The following is a 19,257-nucleotide window of genomic DNA, read 5'->3' on the forward strand; positions in this document are numbered from 1 at the left end:
TATACTTCAATTTCCACACCATTTATCTGACAGTAGTAATTACTGCTTACTTTTCAAAATAAGATTCTACTTCACAAAGAACATCAGTTCCAGTTATATTAAAATGCCACCGGCATGGAAAGTTGTCAGTTTGGCTGGGAGATATAAGAAGTTACTATGAAAACAGTGTGTTTAGAGCCATGCTGTGAGTAATACTGTATTACAAATACTTGCAAAATAATACCTCAAATAATTTATGTTAAGTAATGAAATTTCCATGAAATGTAAATCAGAAACTGGTTATTATTTAATTCTGAATCCAGGACCTGTGACGAACTATTATTATGATTATTAGATTGATCAAAGACTTCAGGTTTTAGGGTTGTCAGAGGTCAAAGGTTCAAGTTTTTTCTGTTATGTACAGTTTAAAGGGAAAGTTCGTGTGCAACAGACACAGTTTACATAATTCAACCCATTATGACTGATCTGACCAACAACATTCCTGTTAAGCCCGTTTATGACTGCTGTACACCCAATGAAGCAAAGTCATTCAAAACAAAAACACTCCCTGTAATCATCCCAGCACAATCTGGCATGTGTCTTATATAAGCAGCTCTGTTGAATCACAAACCATAATCAGGTCTGGAAGGAGGATAAATGGGACACTGGGCAAATTGTGTTAAGGAATTTTATAGAGGCTTTACCGCCGTCAGCGTTTGACATCTTATGCCACCCAGTGGACAGTGGTGGTCGTGGTCCACTCGACATGCAGCGGCCTGTTCTTACAGCTGTGTCATGTGAGGTCCGAGTCTCGTGTGACCTTCACCAGCAAAGACTATCTGCAGCAAACAACACTGGTCTTGACATCTGAGAACATGCCTGGTGGGCCGAAACCCAAAGTGTGCAATGACATGCTCCCTGAGTCACCAGCAGGCGATTACGGGTTTCAGTTCATTTCCAAATACATGTTTAGCTTTTAAATGAACGGTCTCAATCCCCGCATTTATCTAAACATATGAAACGCTCTTAAACACAGAAATGACACCGAGAAACGTAAGAGATTGTATTTTTTCTGTAATTGTGATTTTAACATTTGTACATAATACTTGTTCTGTCTGGAAAATATACTACATTACTGCATTTACTGTTCAGATCGGAGTGGAAAAACTGAATTGCTGACAGCTTCGCAGAAAAACCTGGAGAAAAATAAAAATCAATAAATTAGATCAAGACGTAGCCTTGTACTACAGACTTCAGAACGAGAAACTTAAAAAAAAAACGAGTAATAAATTTATGTGTAATCAGATTAAAGAATCATTTTAATTTAGCAACATAAGGAGTTTATAGGCGCACAGTAAGAACTCGTACTGATTGTGGATGATTTTAGACAGAAAAATAGAAGCATCCTGGAATGACTGCGATGAAATAAAAAAACAAAAGTAAGCTTCTTAATACTGTGCTCTCGTAAAATGTTTGAAAACATTCTAAAAAGGAACAGAACGCCTCATGAGACGAGACTCTTGATTAAAACCTACAGCATGTGGCTAAAATAGATTACAGTACTTAAATATAAAAATAGACTTTTAAATTTGTTCTTTCTGTTCTCCTCTGGAGTTTAAAAAGGTGAACGATCCATTCATCACGAGGGTCAACGGGTCGGTGGGCATTCTTCAGTTACACATCCGAGAAGTCATTTCTTTCTGTAGACAAAATACACAAAAAACAAGTCGTCAGAGAAGTATCGGAGGCTCTTAATTAATGTCTTTCAAAAGGGTCGAATTATCGCAAAATAATGATATAGAAAATTCAAAACATTTCACAACTATAAACAAACAAGAAAAAGTAGTTGTAGAAACTTTTGTTTGTAGAAAATGTCTCATAGTATCTTGTTTAAGACACTGCTTAGATTTACAGTAGAGAAAATGATCTCTGCGTTCATGCTGCTGGTTTCACTGCAGTTCATAATTTCAGACATAAAATCCAGATAACACTGAGGAGCCACACAAGTTCACTTTGCACAAGCAAACATCAATACCAGACACAGTTGACCCACTTTTTTTACTATTTAACTTGGCTTTTCAGGAATACTGTATATCAGAAGTGAGCAGAAGCACTGTGACGTGGTACATACTGGTAGATGTATGATTGTATGATCAACACTCATCTGGTTCACCTTGTGAACCAGACAGGCCTTTTTTTAAAGAATCAAATTTATGTTGGATCCAAGCTTCACATCTTGTCCTACCACCTCTTGGACTCACCAGGGGCTCCAGCTCTTTGTGGTCCGTCAGGTTGAACTCTGTGACGAAGTAGTAGAAATGCTTGTAGCAGGTGTTGACGTGAGCTTCCGCCCCCATCTGGCTCACACGGTCAAAGTGGTGGATGTAGACGTGGACAAAGACCCGGAACAGACGAGATAAAATCTTCTTAGCCACCTGCATGAAGGTCTTAGGGAAGGGAGTACCTGGGAGTCAGGCAGTTGAAGAATGGGAAAAGACAGCCGTCAATGCAGGTGAACTTTGGTTGCTTGTTTCATGAATGCAAGTTTGAAATATCGATGTACTTAATGATATGGTTCTGAAATAGTTCAACTAAGCTCTTAACCATTTCTGTCCTCTGAGGCCTCCCGCTGGATCCAGCATGCTTAAGGACCCACCGTGTTCCAATACACACATGAATGGAAAACCGACATGACTCAGTTTAGGAGATAAGCCTCAGCTTTAACCAAGTGATTAATTTTGTACTCTGCTATTCAATAATATTTCAGGAATTTGTTCCAGAGGACAGACGCGTCAGAGGTGGCTTCTATTCATAGCAGACTGTACATTGTGTGACCCATTTCTAAATCCATTGCTTGGCTGTTCCTGCATCAGACGGATACCAAAGAAGTGTGTGTGTGAATGCAGAGATAATAGAAAAATGAGGAGCCTCAGAAGATGAACTGATATGTTCGGTATGTGCTTATTTAATGAATGTGACCTTGCATATTTGAGAAGCGGTGGCTCCGGATTTTAATTGCACTCATTTTTCAAAAATGTATCTCATTATAATTCCTGCTGATGCTCATAATGTGATGCTTGTTCAAACAGATTGTCCAGTCTTCTGCATTATTAATGCTGTAATTGCTAGTCTTTTAAAATCAAAGTTAATCTATACTATAAATGGTGTTCAAAATGTTTTCGCTCGTGACACCTGACAGGAAAGAAAAGTTTATATTTATTTGGAAATTGTTGTCGATTGTTCCATGCCTTCCAGTGTAGCCACCTGAAATATAAACAATAAAGCAAACAACAATTTCTTTAAAAAGAAAATGAGTATAATCAGACTTCTGTCTGTATTTTATCTTCACTATCTAAACACCACTGAAAGCTTGATCATTGATCGTTACCTGTGACTTGGCTTGGACAATTATTATTTTTATGATGCTTAATAAAGTTGATGTGTAAACAACAATAAACAACTTGCCACATCTGAGGCTTGTACCAAAAAGCCTGGTTAACCTAGCCGGGCTTCCTCTTACTTATCTGGCTTCACTTACTGAGACATTTGCCCTCTGGATTTTCGGTACCATAAAGCCGGCTGTCAACTCACTAATTCAATTCAGGCTTGTCCAGTCTAGATCTGTGCGTGCTCACATAAAAAGGGCGGAGGTTGCTGCATGCGACCAATCGCAAACATGCAACAAACCGGCCCGAGCCGTATATTTCACAACGGAGGAGCAAACAATAATAATTAATAAATACGAGCAATACAAATCAATAATCAATAATAATAATTTCTAAATATTCTCTCGCGCTTGAGCGCTCTTCGCACAAGCTGTGCACCAAGATCCACGGGTTCTCATAAAACGGACAGCCCATTTTCACAGAGAACTGATTGGTCAGTAGGTGGGGCCGTTATACCCACTGAGCTCTGATTGGTCAGTAGGTGGGGCTGTTATACCCGCTGAGCTCTGATTGGTCAGTAGGTGGGGCTGTTATACCTGCTGAGCTCTTATCCTGAACTTATCCTGCTCCGGATGTGGTTAGGTGTTCAGCATAGGTTACCGCGACAACGTAGCCAAATAGAAAGTCATCCACCTTTATGGTACCGAAAAGCCAGGGTTAAGCCTGAAGTTATCTCGCTAAGCCGTAATCCAGCTTTATGGTACAGGCCTCTGGTGTCTGTGGTTATGTCATGAATGGCTGATGGCTTTGTTTGCACCTATTTGGGTTCAGATATTTGTTTCAATCCCCAAAACCCTTTCCAGTACAATATTTTTGAATCGAAACAAATTTTTGATAGAAACACTGCGAAAAAACCACAAGTCTGTCACCCAAATCTGGACGGCAAAATTTGAGAGTTTGAAGGACCAAAGTCTGAACAAACCATTTCAACACTTACCAACATTGGTGGGAAAGATGTTCTCGTTGTTGATTTGTACCTCAATCCAATCCATGAGGAGGCTCATGTATTTGGGGGCGGATAGCGCCGTCGGCCTCTTGTACTTGTGCTCGTCTTGCCAGCGGTATTCGTACTTGGGCCCGCCAGACATGACAGGACATGTCTGATCAGTGCAGGAGTCACTAATGGTGCCGTAGATGAGGTTGATGCGGTTGAAGAAGTCAACCACGTGGACGGCCACCCAGTCGTTGAGATCCTCGCCGTGGGGCAGCTGCACTGCCTGCTTCAGGTCCAGTCCCGCGTTCAGAGATGCCTGGGCCTTCTTGTGCAGCTCGAAGCGCTGCGTTCCCGGCTCAAACTTGCGCTTGGGCCGGAATGTCCTGTCTTTGTTGAACACTTGTTTCAGCGTGATGGACATGATTGCATGTGGCGGCAGCAGGAGGTCTGCTTGAATGCCTTTGGGCAATTGTTTACTGTTGGAATGAGGGCAGTAAAGAGGCTGTCAATGACCGTTTTGTCTTCTTTTGGTATTTGTCTTGATGTCTGTAATCCTGTGGAGGCAAAAAGGGAGTTTTATGAGTAAATAGCGCATATTCTGGTTAGGCGTAGATCACCAAATCACCTGATCATTATTGGACTTGCATTTATTCCATTTATTTATTCCATAGCTGTTAGAATTGCTTCTATTCACTTGCTTAAATTAGCTGGATGTGGCATAAATGTTCTATTTCCATCAATATTCCCACGGTTTACCATTTCAAGTTTGATTGACATAATTTAATAAGTCACTCAGTTGTGCTTCTTCTGCGATGAATCAGCTCGTCTTTAGTAAAGTAACTTCTGAATCATCACTCATTAACCAGAACAATGTGGATAACTTAATTGTAAACTCATTCACCAAGAGGCCTCTGTGGGCAGGGGGCTTTGGTTAAAGCCAACGACTTGAAGATGGTGATTTGTCAAATATGTGGTGAAAATTCTGCTGTCACAACTGCCAATACCACAAATTAAATGGGAACACAAGGACTTACAACTGGTAAGGAAAAAAGTAGGCATTGATTGTCGTACAAGCTCAGATCTACTACTCAATCAAATGCACTGCTATATTGCAATCCATAAGGCTTATTAAATCTGTGATAAATGATACCTGATAATAAAACCAGAGAGCACTCAAACATCCACTGAGGAAACTTCCCATTTAGTTATTTGCACTTAGAAGCCCCATGAGAGTTTGACCTCCTAACAGGACTCCTTGGCCTTGAAAATGTACCGTATGAATCTGGAATTCTTTTGACATCATTATTAGTTTGATAGTTCTTTAAAAGACATCATTTTCTCATTGATACTCAGGATCTAACTCATGATAATGGGACAAATTTGACACCAGTAAGTAAGTAGATCCAGACACAATTTGATCCGACCTCAAATCAGTAAAATTATTATATTTTTAATCTAACATTGGGGAATTTCATGCAAAATTACTTCCAGACTCAGGTGATCCTTGATTTTAGGTATCTGATGGTGGTATCACACTGGAATAACTTTGTGTCCATAAAATGCACAAAAAAAAATCAGTTGGAAGCAAAAATACTGCAAATGTCAGATAACCACCAAAATGTAATAAAAATAAGCAACTTGATCCTTGGCTCATAGCCTACTTCTGCAAACAAACTTCAACCAATACCTTCATTTCACTAACAGAAAGACAGCAAATGAAAAATATTTTCTACTTGGAGGAGCCAATAGTAAGATTTGGGTCCTATTATGTGTGTGTGTGTGTGTGTGTGTGTGTGTGTGTGTGTGTGTGTGTGTGTGTGTGTGTGTGTGTGTGCGTGCGTGTGCGTTTGTTTGTTAAGGCCTAAACAGGATAAATGCCCCTCACCCAGCTTCTGATGCAAACATAAATCTTACATTCACAGTTAATCCTTACATTACAAAGATGGGGGTCATGTCAAGATTAAACCATAATAACATTCACGTGGAAACATGTTAGAATCTAGAGATCTAGAGAATCAGATTAATGTCAGTAAATAGAGGACTTTATTTACGTCCATTAGACTGTGTTCCACTACACGGTGAGAAGTGACGTGTGATCTCATCCCACCTCAGGTGAGCTAAAAGTCATTTCCGGTTTCAGACACTAATGACGCCTGAGAGCAAAGAATCCGCGGAATGACAATAAACCCGACACAACCCATCTGTTAGCAGTCAGACAGGGTTCAACTAAGTATATTTTGACTCCCGTGGAAATATCTGCACCCAAGGATACACAGAAACGCAGTATTTGTGTTGTTTTTAGCGCAACTTTGAAGGCTAGACGCCGGAGATTAAACAGCAGGGCGACGACTGTACGAACTTTACGCGTGAAGGGACTAGCTAACGATAACTCGGTCGGACTTGTTGCTTTCGGCTACGTAAACAACACATGACAAACTGCTTAGACTTAACTGGAATTACATCATATTTAAAACCGAGTAAAATCATTATGTCGGCTGATCAAACGGTGACGACAGACGAAAGACACTTTGCCGAACTTACTTGTTCCGCCTTCCTGTTCCGTCAGTTTGCTTCGATCTTAATGTCAATAACTTTCTGCTTTCTGATTAAAAGATTCACGTCAAAAACATGCTAAGGCTCCATTATCGATACAAGACGATATACATGTTCTCCAAATTTCTCAATTATTTCAATAAACATGGCCTTTCGATATAGCAACTAACGTCTGACTCCTCCTTACGAAACGAAAAGTACAACCGAGTTAAGTAGTAAAGCGTTGAGAGCTATATCCGGTAAGAACCTTCAAAATAATGTACCTCCAATGTTAAAATCACTATCGGACTCCACCGATGGTGGACTCAAATCCCAAAAAAATATGCAAAAAAGGAGAAGAGAGTGATTACATATGAAGAAATTAAATTATGTAAACCTTATAGAATCTTAACATGATATCTATTCCTGTTTGACTGTAATTAATGAAGTGATATTCAGGAGTATTTAGTCTGATATTTACCTCTGATCTATGGTGGGCTGATTAAATCAGTGTTTACGTTACCACTAATAACAGCACGTGTTATATGATAACTTCTATCAGCACATTCTGTGGATTTTAGGTAGATTGTTGAGGATTACTCCAATGACAACTGTATATTGGATATGCTGGTGGAAAGCCCGTTGATAAAGTCAAATCACATACAAATCTGACAGAAAATCATCAATATAAAATTCAGTGGTATGAATAACTATGAGCAACCTAAATGTAGGAACAGAAAGACATGTGCTCAATGGCTAGACCAACTAATTATTGTATACAGATTTCGTTACACTGTTTTGAGACTTTTGCACAAATGGCATGGAAATGTGGCAAAAAAGGTGAAACTTGAATTTCCCAAAGGAATCATTAATGAGGAAGGAATCTGAAAGTTGATAAGGCAGGAATGTACAGCTCAAATGATACTTGGACTCACTTTTTAAAAAAATTATGTTTCCATAGAAAACCTAAAACATTCACCTTGTGGAAAATTCTTACTACCAGAAGATGCATCTACTTATGTTGAAAAAGCTTTACAACAGTCATGGGTATTACAAAGGAAATACACTGTACAGGCAGGTGGAACTAAATCTGGCTTATTCTTGTGTGCTGCAGCTGGATATGATGATCTTATTCTGGGCTACTTCATGTGATCGACCATGTGTGGACGTGGTTCCTCCAGCTATGTAATGCCGACGTAGATGCACTCTTGTGGACAGTGAGCACTCAGTATCCTAATGGTGCAAATCTCGGTCATGTTGACCCTACTGTGCCATTCTTGCAGATATAATTTTCTCCTCGATGTCTCTGAGGTTTTTTACGTAGTACGGGTGGAAGTTAATTTGACAAGGGAGCAGCTTATTCAAAACAGTTAAAGACTTGGGTAACTATTTCTTTTTAAAAAAATATCTAAAATACATGTAGTTCACCTTTATAGACAAATAAAGTAACACGTAAAATCAAGAAATATCCTTGATCCATCATTTGCTTTGAAACTTCAACTTTTTACAAAATCATCGAAGGCTACACAGTACTCAGGCCTTCAGTTTTAACCTGCTAAACTATATCCTCTTATTTTGAAGATAACTACACCAACTTCCTGTCTCGTGTTAACATCTCTAGCAGCTGAGAAGTACTTCCTATGATACAATATTTGACTGAAGGCCAAGGACCAGCCTGAAAACCTGTCCTAATTTACTTTACAAAACATCCACAATGACCTAATTTGGGGACGTAATAAGGAAAAAGAAATATCTGCATCACAGCCATTTAAATTATGCATTAACAACTTTTTCAGACAGTATTTACAGCATAAAATAGTACTGTATAGCTATATCATATATAATTCTGTACACATACAGTATTATCCCAGTCATCTTGGTTATAGACTGATCATTTATTGAGTTGCTTCCATACAATGATACCAAACAAAGGATTTCCTTTATTATTATCAATATAAAGTTCTATATTTCTCTTTAAAATTTTACAACTTTCAAATAGCCTCTTCATTTTGGGACAATGATGAACAGAAGTCTCCATAAAATGTACTTCAAGATGTCACCAAACCTCCTCACAGAAGGTTTTCTACTGCTTCTGATCCAGATGTGGTACTCTGTACTTTTTATGACATAAACTTTATATCATTACAGAGTTCTGTGTTGCCCTCATTTTATCTATTTAAATTTTTAAAAAACTTTTTACTCTGTGGGACCTCACAAAATAAAACAAATAGTGGGTATAGTAAGACTTTGAGATGATTCTCTTGCAATTTAACTTGTTATTTTATATAAGGCTGATAAAGATGATCTGCACTGTGCTTACAGTCAATTCTATGTTGACCTAAACAAAAATCTTGACTTCAATTTGTTCCATTCCACTTACAGTTTATTAGACGTTATATCATAGATATATGCAGGTGGTGGCAAATAGAGTAAAAATGATCTTGATCATGAACCACGTGCTTCCATTGTCCTCCAACATCCCAGAATATAGAATCAGATAGATGCTTGACATTCATACTTCAACACAACACAGAACGATACACACAGGTCCTCCTCACATGGTTAACACGCTGAAGTTCAATTTACAAATGCACATTTTTCGACACTGACCCTGTCTGTCCGTATTCGTGTATTGTCGTCAGAGTTGTTCAGTGTGTGCCGGTCACAGAAAGCTCTGTGTTTTGTTTCAGTAATTTAATGGCTGGTTGAAAGGCAGCTTTGTGCAGCATCAAGACAGAATGTGCCCTGTTTATCTCTACTTGACAGGCTCGGCAGCAGCCGCCGCCCCCCCGGACTGTTTCAGCATGGATTGATGATGGGACTTCATCGACTTCTCAACCTTCTTGAAGTCAGGGCGATCCTCATGCCTGGTGATTGGAGACACAAGTCAGCGACATGCTGTAAATGTTAGGAGACATTAAGAGACCACATAGCTGTATAGTTGCCATATTATATTTATATGGGAACTGAATGTTGCAGCATTTCCGTTGATGATAACATCTCTATGACATACTTATTCTAAACATCAGAATGAAAATGCAAGCATTCCAGTACACACACATATTCATACTGTATTCCATACCTTTGGTGGTAATATATTACGTGATACAGTACAGAATATATAAGAGTCAATTTATCTTGATTGAATCCCCAGAATGAAATAAAACTTAACCAACAAGCACAAGAGATGATTGTTTTCTTACGAGTACGTCCAGCATTCCTTCATCAGTGTATAAACGTTCTCTGGACATGCAGCTGGACACTCCATGCGGTTTCCATCTTCAATGAAATGCATCACCTCCGGCCCTTTCATTTTCTAGAAGAAATTAGACCAGATAAAGAGCTGTAACCGAACCTCTTTTCGCTTCACTAACGAGATTTGGATGGTTTTTGTGTGTGTGTGTGTGTGTGTGTGTGTGTGTGTGTGTGTGTGTGTGTGTGTGTATCCTCAAGATGTCTCAAAAAGTTGTCAGTGGATTCTGATGATTGACTGATTGATTTGAAGAGCTGATTAAAATTTGAGATCTGGTGGATTTGATGTCCACCATAATCTGGATCGTAATCTGACCCTGGGAGATTAAACTATATTTTTGAAGGGGATCAATATGTATTTGGTCAGGAACACGGAGGGGTGGGGATGTGATGCATCTACTAATTTGTAGCTGAGATTTGACAGATTACCCAGAAACTATGGGTGGCTTCATTTCATTTAGATGGATGCAGTTTGTGGCTGCTCTTGTTCAATCATTGCAGATGAAATTGATGGAGATTGGCACAAACATGTCTTACCTTGTAAGGCTTCCCTCCGTAGGAAAAGGCCTCCCACATGGTGATACCAAAACTCCACACATCACTTTTACTGGAGAATTTGCGGAACTTAATACATTCTGGAGCGTACCATTTCAACGGCCATTTACCTGCAGTACGAGCCTATATGACACAAAGTGATAACACTTATTAGAACTGTTACTGGGATTCCTGGGATTTTCTGATAACTGTATGTAGGGCAGTAAACCAGAACAAAGGCACTGGTGTTTACTTAACATTACACAACATGTTTGGTTCAGTATTTCTGCTGGGGGAGATTCACTGCGAAACTATCTATTTAAGATACACTATCTGTTTTTCTTAACAACTACACTGATGATGTCACTGTGTCTCAGTGGGTTGTGTGCACCTTGTAATAGTTGTCGTCAGCTCCTAACGCCTTGGACAGCCCAAAGTCACTGATTTTTGCAAACTTCTGGTTGACCAGCAGAACGTTACGAGCTGCCAAGTCTCTGTGCACAAAGTTCTTCTCCTCTAGATACTTCATTCCCATCGACACTTGATGCATCAGGAGGGTGATGTTCGCAACGCTTATGGAGTCCCTGTGGGGACATAAAGAAACAATCTTTTATTCTTTTGGAGGCATGTTCAAAAACTAACATCTGCAGTTTAATATTTGTGTTTGTCAAAACTTTAGACACAAAAATATGAAGACAATGATAAGGGAAAAAAAATCTTCTGGATATTTTCACCACCTGATAACAAAAGCAATAAATTTAAAAATATAAAACACACACACACACACACACACATATCTATTCAGAACATCAGACTAACACTGAACGCAGATATCTTCCAGAACATCTTTTTTACCTCCATACACATTATTGTGAAGCTTGTTGTTCTACTAAAACAGGAAATGACTGTAAAATGACTAGACTAAAATGACTTATAAGTTTTGTATCCCATTACATCACTTAGGCTTGCTCATACCTTACCAGTTCAAATTAAGATTATAATAACACTCCTATTGTCCATTTACACACATTGCTGCTAACATTGCAGTGACTGTTTTACCATACTCTCTCAAAAACATGGAATCCCCAGATAATTTCATAGTTTGGATTTCATGTTTTCATTTTGTGACAGAAAAAAAACCATGAAAATAAAATGTTAACAGTGATCATCATGTTCACATTTCACTAGCATAAACATCCCTTCATAAACGTCTTCTTTTATCATATGTGTGATTTATTGTCTGCTGATCTCACTTCTTGCTGGAGAGAAACTTGTTGAGGGGTCCTGCCGAGGCCATCTCCATGACCAGCATCAGATTCTCCGCGTTGCACAGACCTAGCATGCGAACTATGTAGAGGTTATTGAGCTGATACATGATCTCTGCCTCCCTCATCATCTCCTCCTTCACCAGCTTCTCGTTGTCACTCTTCAGTACTTTGATGGCCACATCAATCTGACCCCTGACAGCCAACAGAAGAAAACCGTCAGAAGCATAAAGCACTCAGCGGGCATCCATGAATATCATGAGCTTGTTTGGCCTTTCACTATCTTTCATTTTATTGGCAAACTGCTTTAAACACCCTCTCTATTGTGCATCATTCTAGTTTGATCATGTTTTTCTCACGCTTTAGTATTGAGGATTCCTTTCTTAACGCATCCGAAGTTTCCAGAGCCGAGTTCTAGTTCATCAATCAACAGCAGATTCCTCTGGATGTTAAATTTCTTCACTTCATTTGGGTTGTGGTATGGATTCGAGTCCATCCCCTGACCCTCACTGTCCTCACACAGCGGGGAGTCAGTCGAGTTGGATGACTCCACAGAGGCTGTAAAGATAGAAAGGACTAAGGTATGAACTGAGTGAAGCAAAAACGCATTTCTGTGTGGTGATTTAAGGTTTTTTGAATCAGCTGCAGACGCTGAATGATTTTGAGTAGAATCTCTCCTCCCATTTTTTACTGTTCATTTGAAATCCATTGCTGTAAATTACATATCTGACAATACTGGAGTAGATAATCCTTTTCTTGTTCACAGTAAAATGCTGGAATAAGTAGCTAATGCAAGAACAATATTATTGCATATAATAATTATAACAATGCATCCAGAAATATTCTGCTTTTCTTAATTTTACAGCTGGTTCTTGTGCACTTGAATCAGTGTTTTTACACCACTGGTGTCGCTGTTGGATTATAAAATGTTTTGAGTTTATTGTACTTGCTGCAACTGACCTCTAGGGGGCGGTGTGTATCCATTTGTGCCTGAACGCCTCTGAAAATGTCACAAAAAATAAAAACTCAGATAAAGACAAACATTCTGACAGGAACAGCGCGACAATCAGTCGGTACTCACTGTGGCAGGAAGGCTGGGTGCCTCTGAAGATTATGAGACAAATTAGAGTTGTGTCAATAAAGGTGTAGTCATAAACAACGTTCAGTTTTGGACTGGAAACTGATTGAGCTTTGCAGTAGTATAATAAATTGAATAATATTGACATAGAAAGGAAATAAGTCTGTAAGTACTTTCAGCAGCTTGGCTGTTCACACAGGCCTCCCCGAGAACCGTCACCAAGCCATCGCGTTTCATCTTCAGGTACTCCACCAGCTGAAGACAGATCATTCAGAAAAGCTCATGAAATGCATCATAAGTACTGAATATTAGATGATGTGATAAAAGATCGAAGGCTTACCTGCCAGACTGTGTCAAACTTGTGTCCCTCTGGGATGGAGTATTTCCCTGATTTGTCTTGGAGGATCTGATAGTGGTAGACAGTTTTCCCATACATCATGGAGAGAGCAAATGTACCCAGCTGATCTCTTTCTCTGAGACTGAGCAACACACACACACACACACACACACACAAAAACCAAACATGATTCTGTCTGAATCACATCGTGTTAAGAGATCTTCAACATCTTTGATGCACAAGCAGAAAAAAAACACACACAAAAGATTCTTCTGGAGCGACTTACAGAAACTTGCCGTCAGGTTGGGCTCCACAGTAAAGCCGTCTCTCACCTTCCTGGCGGGGGATTTTTCCATGATACCAGGGCATCTGTTCATGGGCTGTCGTGGCAACCAGTTTCTCCAGCTGAGGAGCCTGACTGATGATGGCCTGCTCCATGGCTTCTCCCTGAGCAGCAAATTGGATTTTAGGCCTCAATATACACATTTATGAAGGAGTATGTTTTATTTAATTCATCATGTAAAAACTACATTTCCCTTTGAAGAGTGGCAGAACAGAAGTAGAAAATAACAGAAAGCGGACATACTACATAGGTAATCAGAAAGACGCAGAACTAAAAAGAGAGAATCAAGTTTTCTGTTTATTTCTAGGATATTTTAGTTGACAGACTAAAAAAAAAAAAACGTGCTATAGGGTCTGAACATAGAACAGCATGTTCCAGTTCCTGTCAAACATTTGGATATTTGTATCCCCCTTTATTTTTAAATTTAAAATAACATCCAGCTGCTGTCATAAGATCACTTAAACATTTCATTTAATTCAGATGTGGTTTGGTTTCTTCAGTTTTATCCCTCCTCACGGTTGGAAGCGTCACTTCACCCAAACGACATGTTCCTGATTTCGTGTTTTCTTCGAGGGTACGAAACAATTTAGCAAAAACTATTGATTGTGTTTTTCTTTAGATTATCCAGAACAGCAGGGGGTAATTGTTTTCTCTGGAAGAAGATATTACAGATTTATTTTACAACTCTGCCTCCCCTAAATTAGATGCAGAAACCTCAAGTCAAAGTGCAGAGCATCTGTGACTTATCAGCTTGTTCATACCAACTCAAAAATACGTCAGGAGAATGTTTTGTTATTGCAGCTGGTCATGATGAAGCTATTTGTAACGTTTTATGTATTAAAGATGTACTGTAGATTCCATCATGGCCCTTACTGAGGGCCAAATGATAAATCTGGTGGAATGAGAGATGATTAATGGGTGAAAGGAAAGTTTTCTGATACTCAAAACTGCTTTATTTATTTGGTTGTCTGACCTCTTTTGGGCCCCAAACAAAAATGTTTTTTGCATTAATCTTTCATGCTTTGTAACTTTATTGGCTCAGAGAGTTCAATATTATGACAGGAAGGGGGGTCTAGTAAGGAATTACACTGTAGTTACTACATAATAAATAGTAACTACAATACTGCTGCACATAAATGTATTCTTCCTCTCAAATAAAGAACATCAAATTGATTCACTCAATAAAATGTAAGTAGATGAAAGGGATTTTTTTTTTTTAACATTTATAAAGGAACTCCTTTACATTTAAAGAATAAAAGCTGAAAATATGTTGGTAATGCTTCCATAAAACCAACAGAGCCTCACCTCCAGGTTCCAGTTCTGCTTCACGTACTCCCTCAGCAAGTTGTCTCTCAGGCTGTCAAAGATCCCGGGCCGGATCGGTGTATCCAGCGAACGCAGACAGGGTTTCCTCAGGGCGCACTCCAGCCCATCGGGGTCATTGCTGTAGAACTCACAGAGCTCTGCTGGCCCACAGTGGGCCTTCCCTCCTATGATGCAATACGTTCCATTAAGCTGCTTCTCGATGGAGTAATGGTAGAACTCCAGGTTAAACACAAACGACAGAACGTAGCCGCCCAGACTGCGGATGCACCGTCGCAACAGGAAGAGCCCGTCTGCCATCCCAGCCAGCTTCAGGTGCTGCTCGGCCTCCGAGCGACTGATGCTGCCGTAGTAAAAAGGCAGATCAGCTGCTGGGTCGGTGGACATAGTGAGACCTGGGAGAGACAACTTGGACTTAGAATTCTGGATGCAGATGGTGGAAAAGAACCAAACGGATGCCTGAAGCGATAGCTGCAGGTATAAAACGCCTAATATTTTTAAGAATGTTCTTCAGTATCCCAATTTGCGGCCAGTACACTAAAAGATTTAGCTCCAGCCTGTGACCTTTGACCTTTGTTACACTTGGATGAATTAAATATTTCATTTCTCAGGGACGTCAGCACTACATAGAGAAGCTGCACAATGCCATATTGTGCATAATGAGGCATTTCACAAGAGGCACCAATACGCTGAAGCTGCACGACGCCTGCAGATTAACAAACTGGTGAAAAAAACCCACAACAGGAAGTCGCAGTCCGCCTTCACACACACTTTTCTCCAATGTCTTTCACTTCCGTTGAGCAGGTGCTTTTTCTTTCGACATTATTCCCTCTGCTTCAAAAAGGTCTGCTTTGTAAATTTGCCTATCTGTCACTAAAAACCTTCTGGGGGAAAACTACCCGACTGCATTGTGAAAACACCTACTGCAATAGCAATGGGATATGTCCGATGGGAACCTTCTAGAAATGTCTGACCTTAGGTGAAGCCTACAGATGAGATTAAAACCAGGCAGGTAATGTGTAAAGCTTTATGGGATAACAGACAGAAAATGTTGGGTTTAAACTGGAAATCATACAAAGTCAGCATAATAACAACATCTAATTACATGTGTGTAATATGTAATAAAAAGGTCAGGGTGCAAATGAATCAGAAGAAAATGGGATAATGTTGGATATTCTATTGGTTTCAGATCTTGAATTTCAACAACCAGACGTTGGAAACCAATGGAACCAGAAAAATGTGAAAACCTCAGCTTCCTGATGAGAAATGCGTCATTGCCCCGATACACAGAAAACAAATAACCTGAAAAAGTTATTGCAACACTTGTGTTTTCACTTAATTTGATGCCCTTCTGTCTACAACACAGACCTCAGTGATCAGTAATGTGGATAAATGAATCGCAAACATTAGAGAAAGAGAGATGAGATCGAGATTGGTGCAGGATCACAGCAGTACGTCTGAGACTTTTTACAACGTCATTAAACTTTCTGTCTTATTTGAATATATTTAAGTTATGTTAGAATGTGAATGTATTGATTAATAATCACTATGATAGGATATAAGACACAATGCTGTAATTGATAAAGTGTTCTAAATGTGAATTTTACACTTATCTTATATATTCTGAACCACCAAAGCAGAGCGGAGAGAGAGAAATGAGTCAGCAGACAACAGTTCCTGAATACACAATGTTGAGTGTTGTCAATAAGGAACGCAAGACTCTTTCAGTCAGTGGTTATTCTATTGTCCAGAAATGGACTCGATGCTACGTTCACACCTACATGACCCCAAAATAACACTTTTGTAAATGAGTCGTTGCTGAGGCGAGCAGATAGTGACCCACTGAGCTGTGGAAAAAAAACGTATGAGTCACCGTGTTTTCAACAAGCTGAGGAGTCCATGAGTGACACGCGCCAAAACCTACAAACTCCAATCCTTGTTTTCCACAAAGAAGAGAGAATGTTTTTCCCCCCTCCATGATGTAGGACCTCTGAGGACCCTCAGGTGCAACGTAATCGTGTTTGTCATTTGGTCAGACATTTAAAGTTTGGAGAGAACCAACTGTTCCAGGGCAATCAATCTTGATGTCACTGATGGGAAGATGTTGCCAAGCATAAAGAACTGATTAAAACCAAACACAAGAGACTAAACACTCGCTCCAAAAGCTCCTAATAAGCAGTATGGCAGTCAGTGGAGTCTATGCCTCCAACAAGGCTGAATAATCTTATATATGGCTCTTTATCTGGCCTGACTCATCCACAAACTCTTGTGCAAACCAGTTAAGTCATCCTATCTTAAAATGTAATGGGACGTTCCTGGAACCCCCCTGTTAGGTGGATCCACTCCTAAAATCTAGTAGTTTCTTCCCTGACCGACCAAGTATCATGAAACGCTTCTAAGTAAATTAAAGATGTTCTGATATCTGATTCACTTGTCGTATCAAATCATGTAATGCATAGATGAGATTTGTAAGAAACAAATAAACAAACAAACAAACAAACAAACAAACAAAAGCCGTTTATTCCTTACCTTGAGTTGTAATGAGGTGTTTTGGGGTTAATGTCATTAGCAAACATGTTTTGAACATTCTCTAGGATAATATTATCTGACTGTGGTTGGAAGATTTTATAGGTATGCTTAAGCCCAGAGCAAAAATACATCCAGCAATTTGAAGAAAAGTTACAAGCGATTTAAAAAAGCGCACAGACCTCTGTGTGTACATACGTTTTGGGGTTTTCTATTGCAAGGCTCAATAAAAGCAGGTATTTATATTTTGCACGTATAATCTCAACTTTTGTGAGCCAGATCAGCAATGCCTCGACTCCACTGCGGTGCACACAATCTTTTTACTTGTATTTGTTTTTAACAGCTCAGAAATACTTGTAGAAATACAAATCCTTCAGTTTTAACTGGAGCTTCTTTGCTTAATTTGGTAAGAAGAATAAAATAAGCATTCAAATATCAAAGATTACATTTGAAATCTCTAATGTAACCTTTTGGGTCTAGTGGAATTTCACGTTCATTATTCAGACAATGGGTGACAAATATAAAATATTAGAAACAAATGCATCTATAGGATATTTAAATACGAGAATATAATGGTAAAACATTTTATCATGAAGGCTGATGAGCAGCTATGTGCAGCTGCAACGATGGAAAATACAAGATGAAAAAGTTGGGTTTCTAAGTTTACAGTACAATATTTTAATGTTGTGTATAATTCAGTGTTTCATCAGAAACAGGTTTGCTGCTCTATCAGGTAAAACACACAAACACACACCTACTCACGTTACTGCTTCACTGCCAAGCACAGAAATGTTGTTGCCTCAGACGTAGAGATCTATCTGTTGATCTGAGAGCAAGGTGCTGTGACAAATGGAGGTTAGACACACACACACACACACACACACACACACACACACACACACACACACACACACACACACACACACACACACACACACACAGTTGCAAAGCAACTTCCTACGTGAAGGAAAAGTTGAACATTTAGAAAAGTGCTTTTAACTAAATCTATCTACCGGTCTCTGATGAACAGGATGTCTCTTTCGTTGAGACTATTTAAAGTTTAAAACAAGATGAGCTGCAGCTCCACAAGAAGGTGGACTTTATTACTTAATTGTGCGGCAATAATAAACTAGCCAACCAACTTTGTTCTTCTCTAAAGAACGAAAGAAAAAAAAAAAAGAATTAAATAAAGAAACCATGTAAAACTGGATATTTAGAAACAAACATAGTGACATCTATGAATGTGGTTTCAGAGTATGACCAAATGAAAACCCCTCATCTCACCCGCGCCTATTGTGGCCAGTTGTGAAAGGCTGGCTTTGGAATCACTGTAAAAAACACAGCCATAAAATCCAGAGGACCTCCTCCCTTTTGCACATACAACTGCACAAGGTGATGGAAATACATCAATATTTAGATTTAAGTGAGGTTTCATATTCTTCTGCATACATGTCAGGTTTTCTGGCCTTTTTTAAAAAGAAAAAATCTCATGGTTGGGTTTCTTTATTCAATGATGCTGCGGTTTAATTGTATTAATTGTATTATATAAAATAAATATTGCTGTTTAATTCAAACTTTTTTTTCTGCATTTGTTACTTTTTTCTTGCATATTTGTGAAACTCCACTCCAGTCTTACAGGTGAGTATCCAAAGAGGTTGACGTGTGTTTGAGTGGAGGGAACCTCCAGATGCTCCGATTTCCTCCCACA

General features: G+C 39.2%; 2 protein-coding genes across 3 annotated transcripts; both read right to left on the minus strand.

The window, feature by feature from the left end:
• Positions 1-1,033: 1,033 nt before the first annotated feature.
• Positions 1,034-7,114, minus strand: mob3a (MOB kinase activator 3A). Its single transcript, XM_068320295.1, has 4 exons — positions 6,901-7,114; positions 4,363-4,913; positions 2,241-2,443; positions 1,034-1,679 (listed from the first exon to the last, which is right to left on the minus strand). The coding sequence occupies exons 2-4, from the start codon at positions 4,778-4,780 to the stop codon at positions 1,650-1,652; spliced, it is 651 nt and encodes a 216-aa protein (XP_068176396.1). The 5' UTR covers positions 4,781-4,913; positions 6,901-7,114; the 3' UTR covers positions 1,034-1,649.
• Positions 7,115-8,869: 1,755 nt separating this feature from the next.
• Positions 8,870-18,361, minus strand: zap70 (zeta chain of T cell receptor associated protein kinase 70). Of its 2 annotated transcripts, none has more exons than XM_068319385.1 (13): positions 18,312-18,361; positions 15,006-15,418; positions 13,644-13,804; positions 13,361-13,499; positions 13,194-13,275; positions 13,024-13,046; positions 12,903-12,942; positions 12,302-12,500; positions 11,931-12,137; positions 11,069-11,261; positions 10,681-10,821; positions 10,095-10,207; positions 8,870-9,758 (listed from the first exon to the last, which is right to left on the minus strand). In XM_068319385.1, the coding sequence occupies exons 2-13, from the start codon at positions 15,408-15,410 to the stop codon at positions 9,647-9,649; spliced, it is 1,815 nt and encodes a 604-aa protein (XP_068175486.1). In that variant the 5' UTR covers positions 15,411-15,418; positions 18,312-18,361; the 3' UTR covers positions 8,870-9,646. The 2 variants fall into 2 exon arrangements, with proteins under 2 accessions (XP_068175486.1, XP_068175487.1); XM_068319386.1 differs by having other exon boundaries at positions 18,304-18,350.
• Positions 18,362-19,257: the final 896 nt, after the last annotated feature.

The sequence above is a fragment of the Antennarius striatus genome, chromosome 7 (assembly GCF_040054535.1).
Source record: "Antennarius striatus isolate MH-2024 chromosome 7, ASM4005453v1, whole genome shotgun sequence".
Lineage (NCBI taxonomy): Eukaryota > Metazoa > Chordata > Actinopteri > Lophiiformes > Antennariidae > Antennarius > Antennarius striatus.

Excerpts from the sequence above, each read along its gene's own strand:
- mob3a (XM_068320295.1), bottom strand. The coding sequence starts at position 4,780 with ATGTCCATCACGCTGAAACAAGTGTTCAACAAAGACAGGACATTCCGG. Across the intron at positions 2,444-4,362 it reads CATCTTTCCCACCAATGTTG|GTACTCCCTTCCCTAAGACC; the intron begins GTAAGTGTTGAA and ends CCTGACTCCCAG. Across the intron at positions 1,680-2,240 it reads ACAAAGAGCTGGAGCCCCTG|AAAGAAATGACTTCTCGGAT; the intron begins GTGAGTCCAAGA and ends TTTTGTCTACAG.
- zap70 (XM_068319385.1), bottom strand. The coding sequence starts at position 15,410 with ATGTCCACCGACCCAGCAGCTGATCTGCCTTTTTACTACGGCAGCATC. Across the intron at positions 13,276-13,360 it reads AGTTTGACACAGTCTGGCAG|CTGGTGGAGTACCTGAAGAT; the intron begins GTAAGCCTTCGA and ends ATCTGTCTTCAG. Across the intron at positions 13,047-13,193 it reads GAACAGCCAAGCTGCTGAAA|AGGCACCCAGCCTTCCTGCC; the intron begins GTACTTACAGAC and ends CATAATCTTCAG.